The sequence below is a fragment of the Apteryx mantelli genome, chromosome 34, assembly GCF_036417845.1.
Source record: "Apteryx mantelli isolate bAptMan1 chromosome 34, bAptMan1.hap1, whole genome shotgun sequence".
NCBI lineage: Eukaryota > Metazoa > Chordata > Aves > Apterygiformes > Apterygidae > Apteryx > Apteryx mantelli.
In genome coordinates this window covers 1,354,391-1,370,210 of record NC_090011.1, presented here as the reverse complement: position 1 = coordinate 1,370,210, position 15,820 = coordinate 1,354,391, and the positions used below count along the sequence as shown (strand labels likewise).

General features: G+C 55.3%; 1 protein-coding gene across 1 annotated transcript in view; it reads right to left on the bottom strand.

Annotated features, from left to right (window-relative positions):
* Positions 1 to 747: 747 nt before the first annotated feature.
* The window catches only part of LOC136994874 (E3 ubiquitin-protein ligase TRIM39-like), a 31,345-nt gene continuing 16,272 nt past the window's right edge, over positions 748 to 15,820 (bottom strand). The window contains exons 7-20 of the mRNA XM_067314270.1: positions 15,548 to 15,568; positions 14,006 to 14,026; positions 13,245 to 13,265; positions 12,699 to 12,719; positions 10,383 to 10,403; positions 9,837 to 9,857; positions 8,285 to 8,305; positions 7,524 to 7,544; positions 6,978 to 6,998; positions 5,420 to 5,440; positions 4,660 to 4,680; positions 4,114 to 4,134; positions 3,510 to 3,530; positions 748 to 1,316 (exon numbers count right to left, since the gene is read on the bottom strand). Of these exons, the coding sequence (XP_067170371.1) occupies positions 748 to 1,316; positions 3,510 to 3,530; positions 4,114 to 4,134; positions 4,660 to 4,680; positions 5,420 to 5,440; positions 6,978 to 6,998; positions 7,524 to 7,544; positions 8,285 to 8,305; positions 9,837 to 9,857; positions 10,383 to 10,403; positions 12,699 to 12,719; positions 13,245 to 13,265; positions 14,006 to 14,026; positions 15,548 to 15,568 (842 nt within the window). The remainder of the gene's footprint in view (positions 1,317 to 3,509; positions 3,531 to 4,113; positions 4,135 to 4,659; positions 4,681 to 5,419; positions 5,441 to 6,977; positions 6,999 to 7,523; positions 7,545 to 8,284; positions 8,306 to 9,836; positions 9,858 to 10,382; positions 10,404 to 12,698; positions 12,720 to 13,244; positions 13,266 to 14,005; positions 14,027 to 15,547; positions 15,569 to 15,820) is intronic.

The following is a 15,820-nucleotide window of genomic DNA, read 5'->3' as shown; positions in this document are numbered from 1 at the left end:
AAGTGACTGACAATGTGCAGCCAGAAACATCAGGAAGGCAGGAGAGCTGGGCAGAGCACTAATCGACCTGGAAAGCTCGCACACTTTGCTTTTGTTGTGTGAGGTCAGCCCCTTGTCACCTCAAAGGGAAGGCTATTCAGTTTCTGAGAATCTCTGAAAATGGCTTTCACACCCTTCCCAAATGAAAGGGATTGCTGCAGAGTGGATGAGAGGTGAGGCAAGCTGCTTTTAGAAGGTGCCTGCTTCTCTGACCTGACATAGAAGGGACCTGGTGTGACATGTGATGCTCCAGGCATACAAGTCTGAGGTGTTGCTGAGAAGTGTGGTTGGAAGCTCCTCACAAAGCTTTCCCATGCCAGAAGAGGGCTCTCTTTTGGGACAAATACACCTCATGGATGTTTCCTGCTATTTTCAGTGACTGCCATGTAAATACTTCACATGCTCAGAAGAATTCAAAACAAAAGCTGCTGTACACTAGCAAGTCCATCTTATTCTCACTTGCTGGGCAGTGGATACATTTCCTTCCCTTGTGTGGATCCTTGGAAAAAATGAAGGTAAACTCCACCCACTGACTAGCAGCCTGAACTCCAAGGCTTCTCCTTCTTGACTGGCTCATTGAAGGACTAGCAAGCAAAGATGGGAGTGTCTGGTAGGAATTTGCTGTAGAGCTTGGATTGGAGGGCACAAACGTGGGGGCTGCCTGACAGGAGTGCAGTCTCCTCCTGCATCTCCCTCTCAGTAATCCATTTACTCATCATCATGGTCCTCGTCAAACCCCAGGACTATTTTCAGTGGCTCAGTGTCAGGCTTTGCAGAAGTGGACCCTGTTGAGAAGAAGGGAAAGAACTTCCCTCCCTGGCTGCTGTCTCCACCAAGGGTGAAAGTGTACACGGCTGTTTTCTTGCTGACATTAAAGAATGACAGCTTCTTGGCTGAGACATCCAGGAAGATCCCAATCTTTCTGGGTTTCCCACTCACAACCAAACGGGTCCAAGGCTCTGTGCGGGCCCAATAATCTTTCCCATCTGCTAACCCTATGACCCAGAAGCCCTTCTCTGGGGACAGAGTCAGTGTCCCTTTGCGAGTCACAGGCTCCCGCGCAATGCCCACATCCCAGTTTCTTCTCTTTCCAACATCCACTTCCCAATAGTATTTCCCAGATGTGTAGCCTTCCTTCGCCAAAAGGAAAGTGTGGGAGTCAAATCTCTTCTCTGTCCTGGGCACACTTCTGGCAGTGCCAGTATCTTTCACACTCTTCCCATCTGGAGACACCTCCAGCCTTGGATGCGCTGTGTCAGCATCCAGGGAGACATCCACTGCAAAGGCCAAGTCATTCCTTCAGTATTAAAAACCATGAGGGCTGCTTTTCAAAAACTTTCGACCTTGTGTCCCCATATGCCTCTTCCCTTGCCCTCCCTCTGCCTCCTCTTCCATGCTCCCTAGTTGGCCTCCTGTCACAGAATACCTTCAACCATTGCCCTCCCAGATCTCTCATGTCCCTTGCTCTCATCTATGTTGTGAGAGAGCAGCCAGCAGGCATCAAACGCATGGCTACTCAGAGACACTCTGCTGGAAATGCAAGTAGTACCAAGAAGGAATGTAAGGGGATTGCCAGCCTTTTCCTTCATCACTGAGACTCTGCAGAGCTGAGCTGAGCAAAAGAACCATGCCTCCGCACACACAACTTCTTTCAGCAAAACCAGAATCACATCAGCTATTTGCATGATGTTAGAGATAAATCAGGCTGGGCAAGACTGCATGGCCTAAGCAGACCAGGGGGCTGCTGGGATGCTTATTGAATGAGCCTTTGCAGGCAGCAGAGTGCCAGCTGCTGATCCCTGCCCACCCTCAGCTGTGCACTGCTCAGCAAGGAATGCTCAGCAACAGATCCAGTAGAAATGTTCCAGCTGACCTCCCTGAAATGAGCCTCTCATTCTTCCTAAAACCTGCCCTTTTCTTCTGAGAAGACATTAAGCTGCTTGAAATGCCAGCTGCTGTAACACAGGCTTGTGGAGGGTCTTGGGCAGACCATGATGAAAGGAAGGCTCAAGAAACAATTCTTGGAGCAAAGATGTTGTCCTCTGAATTGTTCTCTGTGTAGGACAAATACACTTCCAAATATACGTCCAGGCCCTGAGAGCTGGGAATCAGCCTCTTTGTTTCTCTCTTACCTTTGTGACACTGCATTTTCAAAAACTCTGTAGGAAAATGAATAAAGGAAGCAATAAGTGTATGTGACAAGGAGGCCTTGTCTCCAGCAAGCTAATGCATGATCCATGCTGCTGATGAGAAGAGCATGCTCTTCTGTAGAAACACCTTGGTTCTGCAGGTCAGGAAACACCTCAAAAGCCCCTGTCATCCTCCAGAGAGGGAAATCCTTTGGGTGACTCAGGAGATTGCTCTTGGAGAAAACTTTCACCCACATATGACCCCTGAAAAGGAGGAGGAGGAGGATAGAGGACGTGGTCCCTGGCAGGACAGAGAGCAGACAGAGAAAGAGGGAGAAAAAACTGCTGTCTCTGGAGAGAGACTCTCAGTCTGTCCAAAAAGGGGCAATCAAAATGGCCTTCCAGACCAATAACCACATTGTAGCAAATCAAGTTCCCACTCCCGTTTCAGTGACTCTTGAGGACTCAGTATTGACAACTCATCCACATGCCCAATGAGATCCCTTCATCTAATTAACTACAAAGCTCCTTAGCACTCCTGTTTCTCCACATTCCCACTCTAAGTTCAAGGAATGTGGAGCCTCTTGTGCACTGGGGAGCACTCACTTATCTCTCTGTGAAGTTGACCTGCAAAGCAAAGGGGAAGTGTGGAAAGAAACTGCTGGTAGATGGACCACATGAAGCACTGGGGGAGCACTCTGCAAAGCTTTCTATTAGTCTAGAAAGATGACAGCCTCCATCAACTAGTCCAGGACTCTGCTGACGCCAAGACCTACACTGCAAAAACCTCTTGTCAGCAGGAGTCATGCAGCGAAGCAAAGGAAAACAATGTGGAGACCCACCCAAGCCGAAGACAGCTCACACGAGCTGACTTTTCTTTGCAGGAATGTGAATATTGACATAGCCCACACTTTCACTTTCTCTAAACTCCATGTTTCTGCCTTCCATCTTCTCTTCCTTCGTTCAAACCTTCACGACCTTTCATCTATTTCCTCTCCTTCGTTTCACCTTTTCCCTTCATCCCATCTCCCTGTTTATCACTACCTGCTCTCCTCACCTTCTTCCTTCCTTCACTTACCCCTCATTCCAGGTCTGGCTTCTGGCCCTCTCTGCCTGCCTCCCACATGCTCTTCTTCCTCAGGCAAGCCCACCGGGCAGGCCGCAGCTAAAGAGGAAGACCTCCGCTGGGCAGCCTGCACAGGGCCAGCAGCTCCACTCCTGCTCACAACAAGGGGCTCCTTGCCTGCCCCAAGAAGCCCCGCGACTTTGGATGCCAGCAACTCCCTCCCGCCACGCGACCTCTCCACAAGGGCCACGTCCCAGGCAGCGCAGACCACTTACCGTTTTCTTCTTTCCCCTGAGCTACAAAAGGAAGGGAAAAGGCACTTAGCAAAGACAGGCCACTGCGCTCAGAGCCCACCACGGCTCCCCACCCAGGTGTTTGGTGACTTCTCCCTTCCCCTTGTTGCAGCTCTCTTCCTGGTCCGGGCTCTGCACCAAGGGGACCCCAGGAGCAACCTCTCAGCCTTGGGCCCAAGGAGATCCTTTGACGTAATGGCCTTCCCATTCTACAGGGCCTGGATTAACACAGCATGTTGTGTCCCTACAGAACTGTTTGTGGCCAGGAGGCTTTCCTGAGCTGAGCAGGTACCCCAAGGAGGTCTCAGCAGGTCACGGTTGCCAAAGAAGTACCAGAAAGCAAAGGTCACTTACCGTGTTCTTTCAGCAGTTGGTCTGTAAAAGGCAAAGGGAAGTGGAAAGGAGAGAGAGAGAGAGAGAGAGAGAGAGAGAGGGTTGTCAGTGTTTTGGCGAGAGCGCCTTCTGAAGAATGGCAGTGTTTATGGCCTCCCGCTTAGAAGGCCCATGGACAGCGGCAGGACCCTCTTGCAAGGGCACTCACTGTCTCTCTGCAAGGGGAATTTCTCAGGCATCAGAGGGAACTTACCCTTTTCCTCCTGCAGCCGTTCTACAACGCAAAGGCAGAGGCAGTTAGCAAAGAAGTGCTCCTCGGCGGCTGTGATGTTCTTGGGGAGAGCTGTTGCTTTGTTCTCCCCGTGCCGGGAAGAGCACAGCCTGGCTCCATGAGGGATGCCCTTCAGGAGAACAGCACCTCCTCTGCCCACCCAGTCTGGGGCCCCCAAGGGCTCCTCTCGCCCTTTGCAGACCCTCGCCATGAGGCAACAGTGCCCAGCCTGAAGCACAGGCACGATGAAGAAAGCCCTGAAATGGGCACTGGGGAAAGGTTTTGATTGCCGTGGGAAGACAACAGCCTCCACTGACTAGTCCAGGTGTGTGCTGACACCAAGACCTGCCCTGGGAAAGCCCTTGGCGGCTGGCGTTAAAGGGGGCCAAACAAGGGACACCTTGCAAGTAGCAGGCTCTGTTTCTGGCTAGCGGGGAGAAGGGCTTTGCCTACGGACACAAGGATCTCCCCATGCCCATCTTTGCTCATTGGACAAGGAACCTCTCTCACATGCTCGAGGGCACTCACCTATCTGTCCTTGAAGGTGCGCTGCACAGGAAAGGAGAAGGGCGGTTAGAAACTGCTGGTGCCCAGGTTACATGATGCACTGGGGAAGCACTCCTCAAAGCTTTTAATACCCTACACAAGATGACAGCCTCCATCGACTAGTCCACGTCTATGCTGGCACCTGCCCTGGGAAACCCCTTGGCGGCTGGGGTCCCACAGCCAAGCAAAGGACACCGCTGTGGAGAGCCACCCAGGCCAAAGAGAGCTCACACGGGCTCCCTTTTCTTCACAGGAATGTTCATATGCCTACCACCCTCCCTTCCTCCATTCTCTCATATCTGGGCTTCCCCCTTCCATCCTCTATTCCTCCCTTCCTTCAAGGCTGATGGACCTTTCTCCTCCTTCTTTCCCTTCATTCCTCCCACTCCTCTTCCTTCTCCCCTCCCTTCCTTACCACTTACCTCCCTTCCACTGATCCACCATCTAATGCCTTCCCTCCATCCTACCTTCCTCATTTCCACCCTTCAGCCCTGCCCTGCCCTGCCATTCCAATTCATACACTTCCTTCCCTCCTCCTTTCCTGCTGCCTGCTCACTCCAGCCCACAAGGACCATCACGGCAACGGAGGGCAGGAGGGCAAGGGACAGCCTGGGAGGCAAGCAGCAGGCTTCCTTCCTGGCCGCCCAGGCAAAGGCCTGGCCCCACGGACACACAGTGCTCCCCATTCCCACCTTCCCCTCCAGCAACAAGGAGCCTCTCTCACACGCCAGCAAGCACTCACCTAGCTGTGCTTGCAGTCGCCCTGCAAAAGAAAGCAGAAGGCCTGTTACAAACTGCTGGGGGAGGGATTGCACAAAGCACTCCGGGACTACCCTGCTAGGGTTATGATTCTCGGGAGAAGGCGGCAGCCTTCGGCACCTAGTCCAGCACTGTGCTGCTGTGCAGCCCTGCCCTGGGAAGACCCTCAGCACCTGGGCTCACACAGCTAAACAAAGGCCACCGCTGTGGATGCCCTACCTGAGGCAGAGAGACCACATGAGCTCAAGGGTGCTCACAGGAGCATTCAGAGTGCTCCTGCTCTCAGTTTCTCCTCTCTGTCATTCCCGTCTTTAGCCCGTCTAATCCCCTTCTCCCGCCTTCCCTCAATCCATACAAAACCTTTTTAAATCCTTCCTTCCTTCATGCTTTTTCCTAGCTTCCTTGCTTGCTTGCTTCCCTCCTTCCTTCCATTCTTCATTCTGTTCTTCTTTCCACCCTTCCTTCCGTCCTATCACCCATCCATCCCTCCCTCCAGCCTGCCTTCTGCAAGCCCTTCCTCATGCCCTGATGCCCTGCCACACCTCCACCATTCCCTTCTCTTCCGCTCAGCCTTAGTGGCTTCCTTCCCTCCTTCTGGCCCTGCTTATCGCTTCCTGCTCTCCTCACCTTCTTCCTTGCTTCCTTTGCTCACGCCTCATTCCAGGTCTGCCTTCTGGCCCTCTCTGCCTGCCTCCCACATGCTCCTGTTCCTCAGGCAAGCCCGCCGGGCAGGCTGCAGCTAAAGAGGAAGACCTCTGCTGGGCAGCCTGCACAGGGGCAGCAGCTCCACTCCTGCTCACAGCAAGGGGCTCCTTGCCTGCCCCAAGAAGCCCCGCGGCTTTGGACACCAGCAACTCCCTCTCGCCACGGGACCTCTCCACAAGGCCCATGTCCCAGGCAGCGCAGACCACTTACCTTTTTCTTCTTTCACCTGAGCTACAAAAGGAAGGGAAAAGGCACTTAGCAAAGACAGGCCACTGCGCTCAGAGCCCGCCACGGCTCCCCACACAGGCCCTTGCTGACTTCTCCCTTCTCCTCATTGCAGCTCTCTTCCCAGTCCGCGTTCTGCACCCCGGGGACTCCAGGAGCAACCTCTCAGCCTTGGGCCCAAAGAGATCCTTTGACGTCCTGGCCTTCCCTTTCCACAGGGCCTTGATTATCACAACACCATGTGTCCCTGCACAACTGGCGGAGGCCAGGAGGCTTTCGTGAGCTGAGCAGGTACCCCAAGGAGGTCTCAGCAGGTCATGGTTGCCAAAGAAGTACCAGAAAGCAAAGGTCACTTACTGTGTTCTTTCAGCAGTCGGTCTGTAAAAGGCAAAGGGAAGTGGAAAGGAGAGAGAGAGAGAGAGAGAGAGAGAGAGAGAGAGAGAGAGAGAGAGAGAGAGAGGTGTCAGTGTTTTGGTGAGAGAGCCTTCTGACGAATGGCAGTGTTTCTGGCCTCCCACTTAGGAGGCCTATGGACAGCGGCAGGGCCCTCTTGCAAGGACACTCGCTGTCTCTCTGCAAGGGGAATTTCTCAGGCATCGGAGGGAACTTACCCTTTTCCTCCTGCAGCCGTTCTACAACACAAAGGCAGAGGCAGTTAGCAAGGAAGTGCTCGTCTGCAGCTGTGATGTTCTTGGGGAGAGCTGTTGCTTTGTTCTCCCCGAGCTGGGAAGAGTACAGCCTGGCTCCATGAGGGATGCCCTTCAGTAGAACAGCACCTCTTCTGCCCGCCCAGTCTGGGGTCCCCAGGGGCTCCTCTCACCCTTTGCAGACCCTCGCCATCAGGCAACAGTGCCCAGCCTGAAGCACAGGCACAATGAAGAAAGCACTGCAATGGGCACCATGGTAAGTTTTTGATTGCCGTGGGAAGACAACCGCCTCCACTGACTAGTCCAGGTCTGTGCTGACACCAAGACCTGCCCTGGGAAAGCCCTTGGCAGCTGGCGTCAAAGGGCGCCAAACAAGGGACACCTTGCAAGTAGCAGGCTCTGTTTCTGGCTAGCGGGAAGAAGGGCTTTGCCTATGGACACAAGGATCTCCCCATGCCCATCTTTGCTCATTGGACAAGGAACCTCTCTCACATGCTCGAGGGCACTCACCTATCTGTCCTTGAAGGTGCGCTGCACAGGAAAGGAGAAGGGCGGTTAGAAACTGCTGGTGCTCGGGTTACATGATGCACTGGGGAAGCACTCCTCAAAGCTTTTAATACCCTACACAAGATGACAGCCTCCATCGACTAGTCCACGTCTATGCTGGCACCTGCCCTGGGAAACCCCTTGGCGGCTGGGGTCCCACAGCCAAGCAAAGGACACCGCTGTGGAGAGCCACCCAGGCCAAAGAGAGCTCACACGGGCTCCCTTTTCTTCACAGGAAACTTCATATGCCTACTGCCCTCCCTTCCTCCATTCTCTCATATCTGTGCTTCCCCCTTCCATCCTCTATTCCTCCCTTCCTTCAAGGCTGATGGACCTTTCTCCTCCTTCTTTCCCTTCATTCCTCCCACCCCTCTTCCTTCTCCCCTTCCTTCCTTCCCACTTACCTCCCTTCCACTGATCCACCACCTAATCGCCTTCCCTCCATCCTACCTTCCTCATTTCCACCCTTCAGCCCTGCCCTGCCCTGACAGTCCACCTCATACACTTCCTTCCCTCCTCCTTTCCTGCTGCCTGCTCACTCCAGCCCACAAGGGCCATCGCGGCAGCAGAGGGCAGGCGGGCAAGGGACACCTTGGGAGGCAAGCAGCAGGCTTCCTTCCTGGCTGGCAGGGCCAAGGGCTGGCCCCACGGACACACAGTGCTCCCCATTCCCACCTTCCCCTCCAGCAACAAGGAGCCTCTCTCACACGCCAGCAAGCACTCACCTAGCTGTGCTTGCAGTCGCCCTGCAAAAGAAAGCAGAAGGCCTGTTACAAACTGCTGGGGGAGGGATTGCACAAAGCACTCCGGGACTACCCTGCTAGGGTTATGATTCTCGGGAGAAGGCGGCAGCCTTCGGCACCTAGTCCAGCACTGTGCTGCTGTGCAGCCCTGCCCTGGGAAGACCCTCAGCACCTGGGCTCACACAGCTAAACAAAGGCCACCGCTGTGGATGCCCTACCTGAGGCAGAGAGACCACATGAGCTCAAGGGTGCTCACAGGAGCATTCAGAGTGCTCCTGCTCTCAGTTTCTCCTCTCTGTCATTCCCGTCTTTAGCCCGTCTAATCCCCTTCTCCCGCCTTCCCTCAATCCATACAAAACCTTTTTAAATCCTTCCTTCCTTCATGCTTTTTCCTAGCTTCCTTGCTTGCTTGCTTCCCTCCTTCCTTCCATTCTTCATTCTGTTCTTCTTTCCACCCTTCCTTCCGTCCTATCACCCATCCATCCCTCCCTCCAGCCTGCCTTCTGCAAGCCCTTCCTCATGCCCTGATGCCCTGCCACACCTCCACCATTCCCTTCTCTTCCGCTCAGCCTTAGTGGCTTCCTTCCCTCCTTCTGGCCCTGCTTATCGCTTCCTGCTCTCCTCACCTTCTTCCTTGCTTCCTTTGCTCACGCCTCATTCCAGGTCTGCCTTCTGGCCCTCTCTGCCTGCCTCCCACATGCTCCTGTTCCTCAGGCAAGCCCGCCGGGCAGGCTGCAGCTAAAGAGGAAGACCTCTGCTGGGCAGCCTGCACAGGGGCAGCAGCTCCACTCCTGCTCACAACAAGGGGCTCCTTGCCTGCCCCAAGAAGCCCCGCGGCTTTGGACACCAGCAACTCCCTCTCGCCACGGGACCTCTCCACAAGGCCCATGTCCCAGGCAGCGCAGACCACTTACCTTTTTCTTCTTTCACCTGAGCTACAAAAGGAAGGGAAAAGGCACTTAGCAAAGACAGGCCACTGCGCTCAGAGCCCGCCACGGCTCCCCACACAGGCCCTTGCTGACTTCTCCCTTCTCCTCATTGCAGCTCTCTTCCCAGTCCGCGTTCTGCACCCCGGGGACTCCAGGAGCAACCTCTCAGCCTTGGGCCCAAAGAGATCCTTTGACGTCCTGGCCTTCCCTTTCCACAGGGCCTTGATTATCACAACACCATGTGTCCCTGCACAACTGGCGGAGGCCAGGAGGCTTTCGTGAGCTGAGCAGGTACCCCAAGGAGGTCTCAGCAGGTCATGGTTGCCAAAGAAGTACCAGAAAGCAAAGGTCACTTACTGTGTTCTTTCAGCAGTCGGTCTGTAAAAGGCAAAGGGAAGTGGAAAGGAGAGAGAGAGAGAGAGAGAGAGAGAGAGAGAGAGAGAGAGAGAGAGAGGTGTCAGTGTTTTGGTGAGAGAGCCTTCTGACGAATGGCAGTGTTTCTGGCCTCCCACTTAGGAGGCCTATGGACAGCGGCAGGGCCCTCTTGCAAGGACACTCGCTGTCTCTCTGCAAGGGGAATTTCTCAGGCATCGGAGGGAACTTACCCTTTTCCTCCTGCAGCCGTTCTACAACGCAAAGGCAGAGGCAGTTAGCAAGGAAGTGCTCGTCTGCAGCTGTGATGTTCTTGGGGAGAGCTGTTGCTTTGTTCTCCCCGAGCTGGGAAGAGTACAGCCTGGCTCCATGAGGGATGCCCTTCAGTAGAACAGCACCTCTTCTGCCCGCCCAGTCTGGGGTCCCCAGGGGCTCCTCTCACCCTTTGCAGACCCTCGCCATCAGGCAACAGTGCCCAGCCTGAAGCACAGGCACAATGAAGAAAGCACTGCAATGGGCACCATGGTAAGTTTTTGATTGCCGTGGGAAGACAACCGCCTCCACTGACTAGTCCAGGTCTGTGCTGACACCAAGACCTGCCCTGGGAAAGCCCTTGGCAGCTGGCGTCAAAGGGCGCCAAACAAGGGACACCTTGCAAGTAGCAGGCTCTGTTTCTGGCTAGCGGGAAGAAGGGCTTTGCCTATGGACACAAGGATCTCCCCATGCCCATCTTTGCTCATTGGACAAGGAACCTCTCTCACATGCTCGAGGGCACTCACCTATCTGTCCTTGAAGGTGCGCTGCACAGGAAAGGAGAAGGGCGGTTAGAAACTGCTGGTGCTCGGGTTACATGATGCACTGGGGAAGCACTCCTCAAAGCTTTTAATACCCTACACAAGATGACAGCCTCCATCGACTAGTCCACGTCTATGCTGGCACCTGCCCTGGGAAACCCCTTGGCGGCTGGGGTCCCACAGCCAAGCAAAGGACACCGCTGTGGAGAGCCACCCAGGCCAAAGAGAGCTCACACGGGCTCCCTTTTCTTCACAGGAAACTTCATATGCCTACTGCCCTCCCTTCCTCCATTCTCTCATATCTGTGCTTCCCCCTTCCATCCTCTATTCCTCCCTTCCTTCAAGGCTGATGGACCTTTCTCCTCCTTCTTTCCCTTCATTCCTCCCACCCCTCTTCCTTCTCCCCTTCCTTCCTTCCCACTTACCTCCCTTCCACTGATCCACCACCTAATCGCCTTCCCTCCATCCTACCTTCCTCATTTCCACCCTTCAGCCCTGCCCTGCCCTGACAGTCCACCTCATACACTTCCTTCCCTCCTCCTTTCCTGCTGCCTGCTCACTCCAGCCCACAAGGGCCATCGCGGCAGCAGAGGGCAGGCGGGCAAGGGACACCTTGGGAGGCAAGCAGCAGGCTTCCTTCCTGGCTGGCAGGGCCAAGGGCTGGCCCCACGGACACACAGTGCTCCCCATTCCCACCTTCCCCTCCAGCAACAAGGAGCCTCTCTCACACGCCAGCAAGCACTCACCTAGCTGTGCTTGCAGTTGCCCTGCAAAAGAAAGCGGAAGGGCCATTACAAACTGCAGGGGGAGGGATTGCACAAAGCGCTCAGGAGTACCCTGCTAGGGTTATGATTCTCGGGAGAAGGCGGCAGCCTTCGGCACCTAGTCCAGCACTGTGCTGCTGTGCAGCCCTGCCCTGGGAAGACCCTCAGCACCTGGGCTCACACAGCTAAACAAAGGCCACCGCTGTGGATGCCCTACCTGAGGCAGAGAGACCACATGAGCTCAAGGGTGCTCACAGGAGCATTCAGAGTGCTCCTGCTCTCAGTTTCTCCTCTCTGTCATTCCCGTCTTTAGCCCGTCTAATCCCCTTCTCCCGCCTTCCCTCAATCCATACAAAACCTTTTTAAATCCTTCCTTCCTTCATGCTTTTTCCTAGCTTCCTTGCTTGCTTGCTTCCCTCCTTCCTTCCATTCTTCATTCTGTTCTTCTTTCCACCCTTCCTTCCGTCCTATCACCCATCCATCCCTCCCTCCAGCCTGCCTTCTGCAAGCCCTTCCTCATGCCCTGATGCCCTGCCACACCTCCACCATTCCCTTCTCTTCCGCTCAGCCTTAGTGGCTTCCTTCCCTCCTTCTGGCCCTGCTTATCGCTTCCTGCTCTCCTCACCTTCTTCCTTGCTTCCTTTGCTCACGCCTCATTCCAGGTCTGCCTTCTGGCCCTCTCTGCCTGCCTCCCACATGCTCCTGTTCCTCAGGCAAGCCCGCCGGGCAGGCTGCAGCTAAAGCGGAAGACCTCTGCTGGGCAGCCTGCACAGGGGCAGCAGCTCCACTCCTGCTCACAACAAGGGGCTCCTTGCCTGCCCCAAGAAGCCCCGCGGCTTTGGACGCCAGCAACTCCCTCTCGCCACGGGACCTCTCCACAAGGCCCATGTCCCAGGCAGCGCAGACCACTTACCTTTTTCTTCTTTCACCTGAGCTACAAAAGGAAGGGAAAAGGCACTTAGCAAAGACAGGCCACTGCGCTCAGAGCCCGCCACGGCTCCCCACACAGGCCCTTGCTGACTTCTCCCTTCTCCTCATTGCAGCTCTCTTCCCAGTCCGCGTTCTGCACCCCGGGGACTCCAGGAGCAACCTCTCAGCCTTGGGCCCAAAGAGATCCTTTGACGTCCTGGCCTTCCCTTTCCACAGGGCCTTGATTATCACAACACCATGTGTCCCTGCACAACTGGCGGAGGCCAGGAGGCTTTCGTGAGCTGAGCAGGTACCCCAAGGAGGTCTCAGCAGGTCATGGTTGCCAAAGAAGTACCAGAAAGCAAAGGTCACTTACTGTGTTCTTTCAGCAGTCGGTCTGTAAAAGGCAAAGGGAAGTGGAAAGGAGAGAGAGAGAGAGAGAGAGAGAGAGAGAGAGAGAGAGAGAGAGAGAGAGAGGTGTCAGTGTTTTGGTGAGAGAGCCTTCTGACGAATGGCAGTGTTTCTGGCCTCCCACTTAGGAGGCCTATGGACAGCGGCAGGGCCCTCTTGCAAGGACACTCGCTGTCTCTCTGCAAGGGGAATTTCTCAGGCATCGGAGGGAACTTACCCTTTTCCTCCTGCAGCCGTTCTACAACACAAAGGCAGAGGCAGTTAGCAAGGAAGTGCTCGTCTGCAGCTGTGATGTTCTTGGGGAGAGCTGTTGCTTTGTTCTCCCCGAGCTGGGAAGAGTACAGCCTGGCTCCATGAGGGATGCCCTTCAGTAGAACAGCACCTCTTCTGCCCGCCCAGTCTGGGGTCCCCAGGGGCTCCTCTCACCCTTTGCAGACCCTCGCCATCAGGCAACAGTGCCCAGCCTGAAGCACAGGCACAATGAAGAAAGCACTGCAATGGGCACCATGGTAAGTTTTTGATTGCCGTGGGAAGACAACCGCCTCCACTGACTAGTCCAGGTCTGTGCTGACACCAAGACCTGCCCTGGGAAAGCCCTTGGCAGCTGGCGTCAAAGGGCGCCAAACAAGGGACACCTTGCAAGTAGCAGGCTCTGTTTCTGGCTAGCGGGAAGAAGGGCTTTGCCTATGGACACAAGGATCTCCCCATGCCCATCTTTGCTCATTGGACAAGGAACCTCTCTCACATGCTCGAGGGCACTCACCTATCTGTCCTTGAAGGTGCGCTGCACAGGAAAGGAGAAGGGCGGTTAGAAACTGCTGGTGCTCGGGTTACATGATGCACTGGGGAAGCACTCCTCAAAGCTTTTAATACCCTACACAAGATGACAGCCTCCATCGACTAGTCCACGTCTATGCTGGCACCTGCCCTGGGAAACCCCTTGGCGGCTGGGGTCCCACAGCCAAGCAAAGGACACCGCTGTGGAGAGCCACCCAGGCCAAAGAGAGCTCACACGGGCTCCCTTTTCTTCACAGGAAACTTCATATGCCTACTGCCCTCCCTTCCTCCATTCTCTCATATCTGTGCTTCCCCCTTCCATCCTCTATTCCTCCCTTCCTTCAAGGCTGATGGACCTTTCTCCTCCTTCTTTCCCTTCATTCCTCCCACCCCTCTTCCTTCTCCCCTTCCTTCCTTCCCACTTACCTCCCTTCCACTGATCCACCACCTAATCGCCTTCCCTCCATCCTACCTTCCTCATTTCCACCCTTCAGCCCTGCCCTGCCCTGACAGTCCACCTCATACACTTCCTTCCCTCCTCCTTTCCTGCTGCCTGCTCACTCCAGCCCACAAGGGCCATCGCGGCAGCAGAGGGCAGGCGGGCAAGGGACACCTTGGGAGGCAAGCAGCAGGCTTCCTTCCTGGCTGGCAGGGCCAAGGGCTGGCCCCACGGACACACAGTGCTCCCCATTCCCACCTTCCCCTCCAGCAACAAGGAGCCTCTCTCACACGCCAGCAAGCACTCACCTAGCTGTGCTTGCAGTCGCCCTGCAAAAGAAAGCAGAAGGCCTGTTACAAACTGCTGGGGGAGGGATTGCACAAAGCACTCCGGGACTACCCTGCTAGGGTTATGATTCTCGGGAGAAGGCGGCAGCCTTCGGCACCTAGTCCAGCACTGTGCTGCTGTGCAGCCCTGCCCTGGGAAGACCCTCAGCACCTGGGCTCACACAGCTAAACAAAGGCCACCGCTGTGGATGCCCTACCTGAGGCAGAGAGACCACATGAGCTCAAGGGTGCTCACAGGAGCATTCAGAGTGCTCCTGCTCTCAGTTTCTCCTCTCTGTCATTCCCGTCTTTAGCCCGTCTAATCCCCTTCTCCCGCCTTCCCTCAATCCATACAAAACCTTTTTAAATCCTTCCTTCCTTCATGCTTTTTCCTAGCTTCCTTGCTTGCTTGCTTCCCTCCTTCCTTCCATTCTTCATTCTGTTCTTCTTTCCACCCTTCCTTCCGTCCTATCACCCATCCATCCCTCCCTCCAGCCTGCCTTCTGCAAGCCCTTCCTCATGCCCTGATGCCCTGCCACACCTCCACCATTCCCTTCTCTTCCGCTCAGCCTTAGTGGCTTCCTTCCCTCCTTCTGGCCCTGCTTATCGCTTCCTGCTCTCCTCACCTTCTTCCTTGCTTCCTTTGCTCACGCCTCATTCCAGGTCTGCCTTCTGGCCCTCTCTGCCTGCCTCCCACATGCTCCTGTTCCTCAGGCAAGCCCGCCGGGCAGGCTGCAGCTAAAGAGGAAGACCTCTGCTGGGCAGCCTGCACAGGGGCAGCAGCTCCACTCCTGCTCACAACAAGGGGCTCCTTGCCTGCCCCAAGAAGCCCCGCGGCTTTGGACACCAGCAACTCCCTCTCGCCACGGGACCTCTCCACAAGGCCCATGTCCCAGGCAGCGCAGACCACTTACCTTTTTCTTCTTTCACCTGAGCTACAAAAGGAAGGGAAAAGGCACTTAGCAAAGACAGGCCACTGCGCTCAGAGCCCGCCACGGCTCCCCACACAGGCCCTTGCTGACTTCTCCCTTCTCCTCATTGCAGCTCTCTTCCCAGTCCGCGTTCTGCACCCCGGGGACTCCAGGAGCAACCTCTCAGCCTTGGGCCCAAAGAGATCCTTTGACGTCCTGGCCTTCCCTTTCCACAGGGCCTTGATTATCACAACACCATGTGTCCCTGCACAACTGGCGGAGGCCAGGAGGCTTTCGTGAGCTGAGCAGGTACCCCAAGGAGGTCTCAGCAGGTCATGGTTGCCAAAGAAGTACCAGAAAGCAAAGGTCACTTACTGTGTTCTTTCAGCAGTCGGTCTGTAAAAGGCAAAGGGAAGTGGAAAGGAGAGAGAGAGAGAGAGAGAGAGAGAGAGAGAGAGAGAGGTGTCAGTGTTTTGGTGAGAGAGCCTTCTGACGAATGGCAGTGTTTCTGGCCTCCCACTTAGGAGGCCTATGGACAGCGGCAGGGCCCTCTTGCAAGGACACTCGCTGTCTCTCTGCAAGGGGAATTTCTCAGGCATCGGAGGGAACTTACCCTTTTCCTCCTGCAGCCGTTCTACAACACAAAGGCAGAGGCAGTTAGCAAGGAAGTGCTCGTCTGCAGCTGTGATGTTCTTGGGGAGAGCTGTTGCTTTGTTCTCCCCGAGCTGGGAAGAGTACAGCCTGGCTCCATGAGGGATGCCCTTCAGTAGAACAGCACCTCTTCTGCCCGCCCAGTCTGGGGTCCCCAGGGGCTCCTCTCACCCTTTGCAGACCCTCGCCATCAGGCAACAGTGCCCAGCCTGAAGCACAGGCACAATGAAGAAAG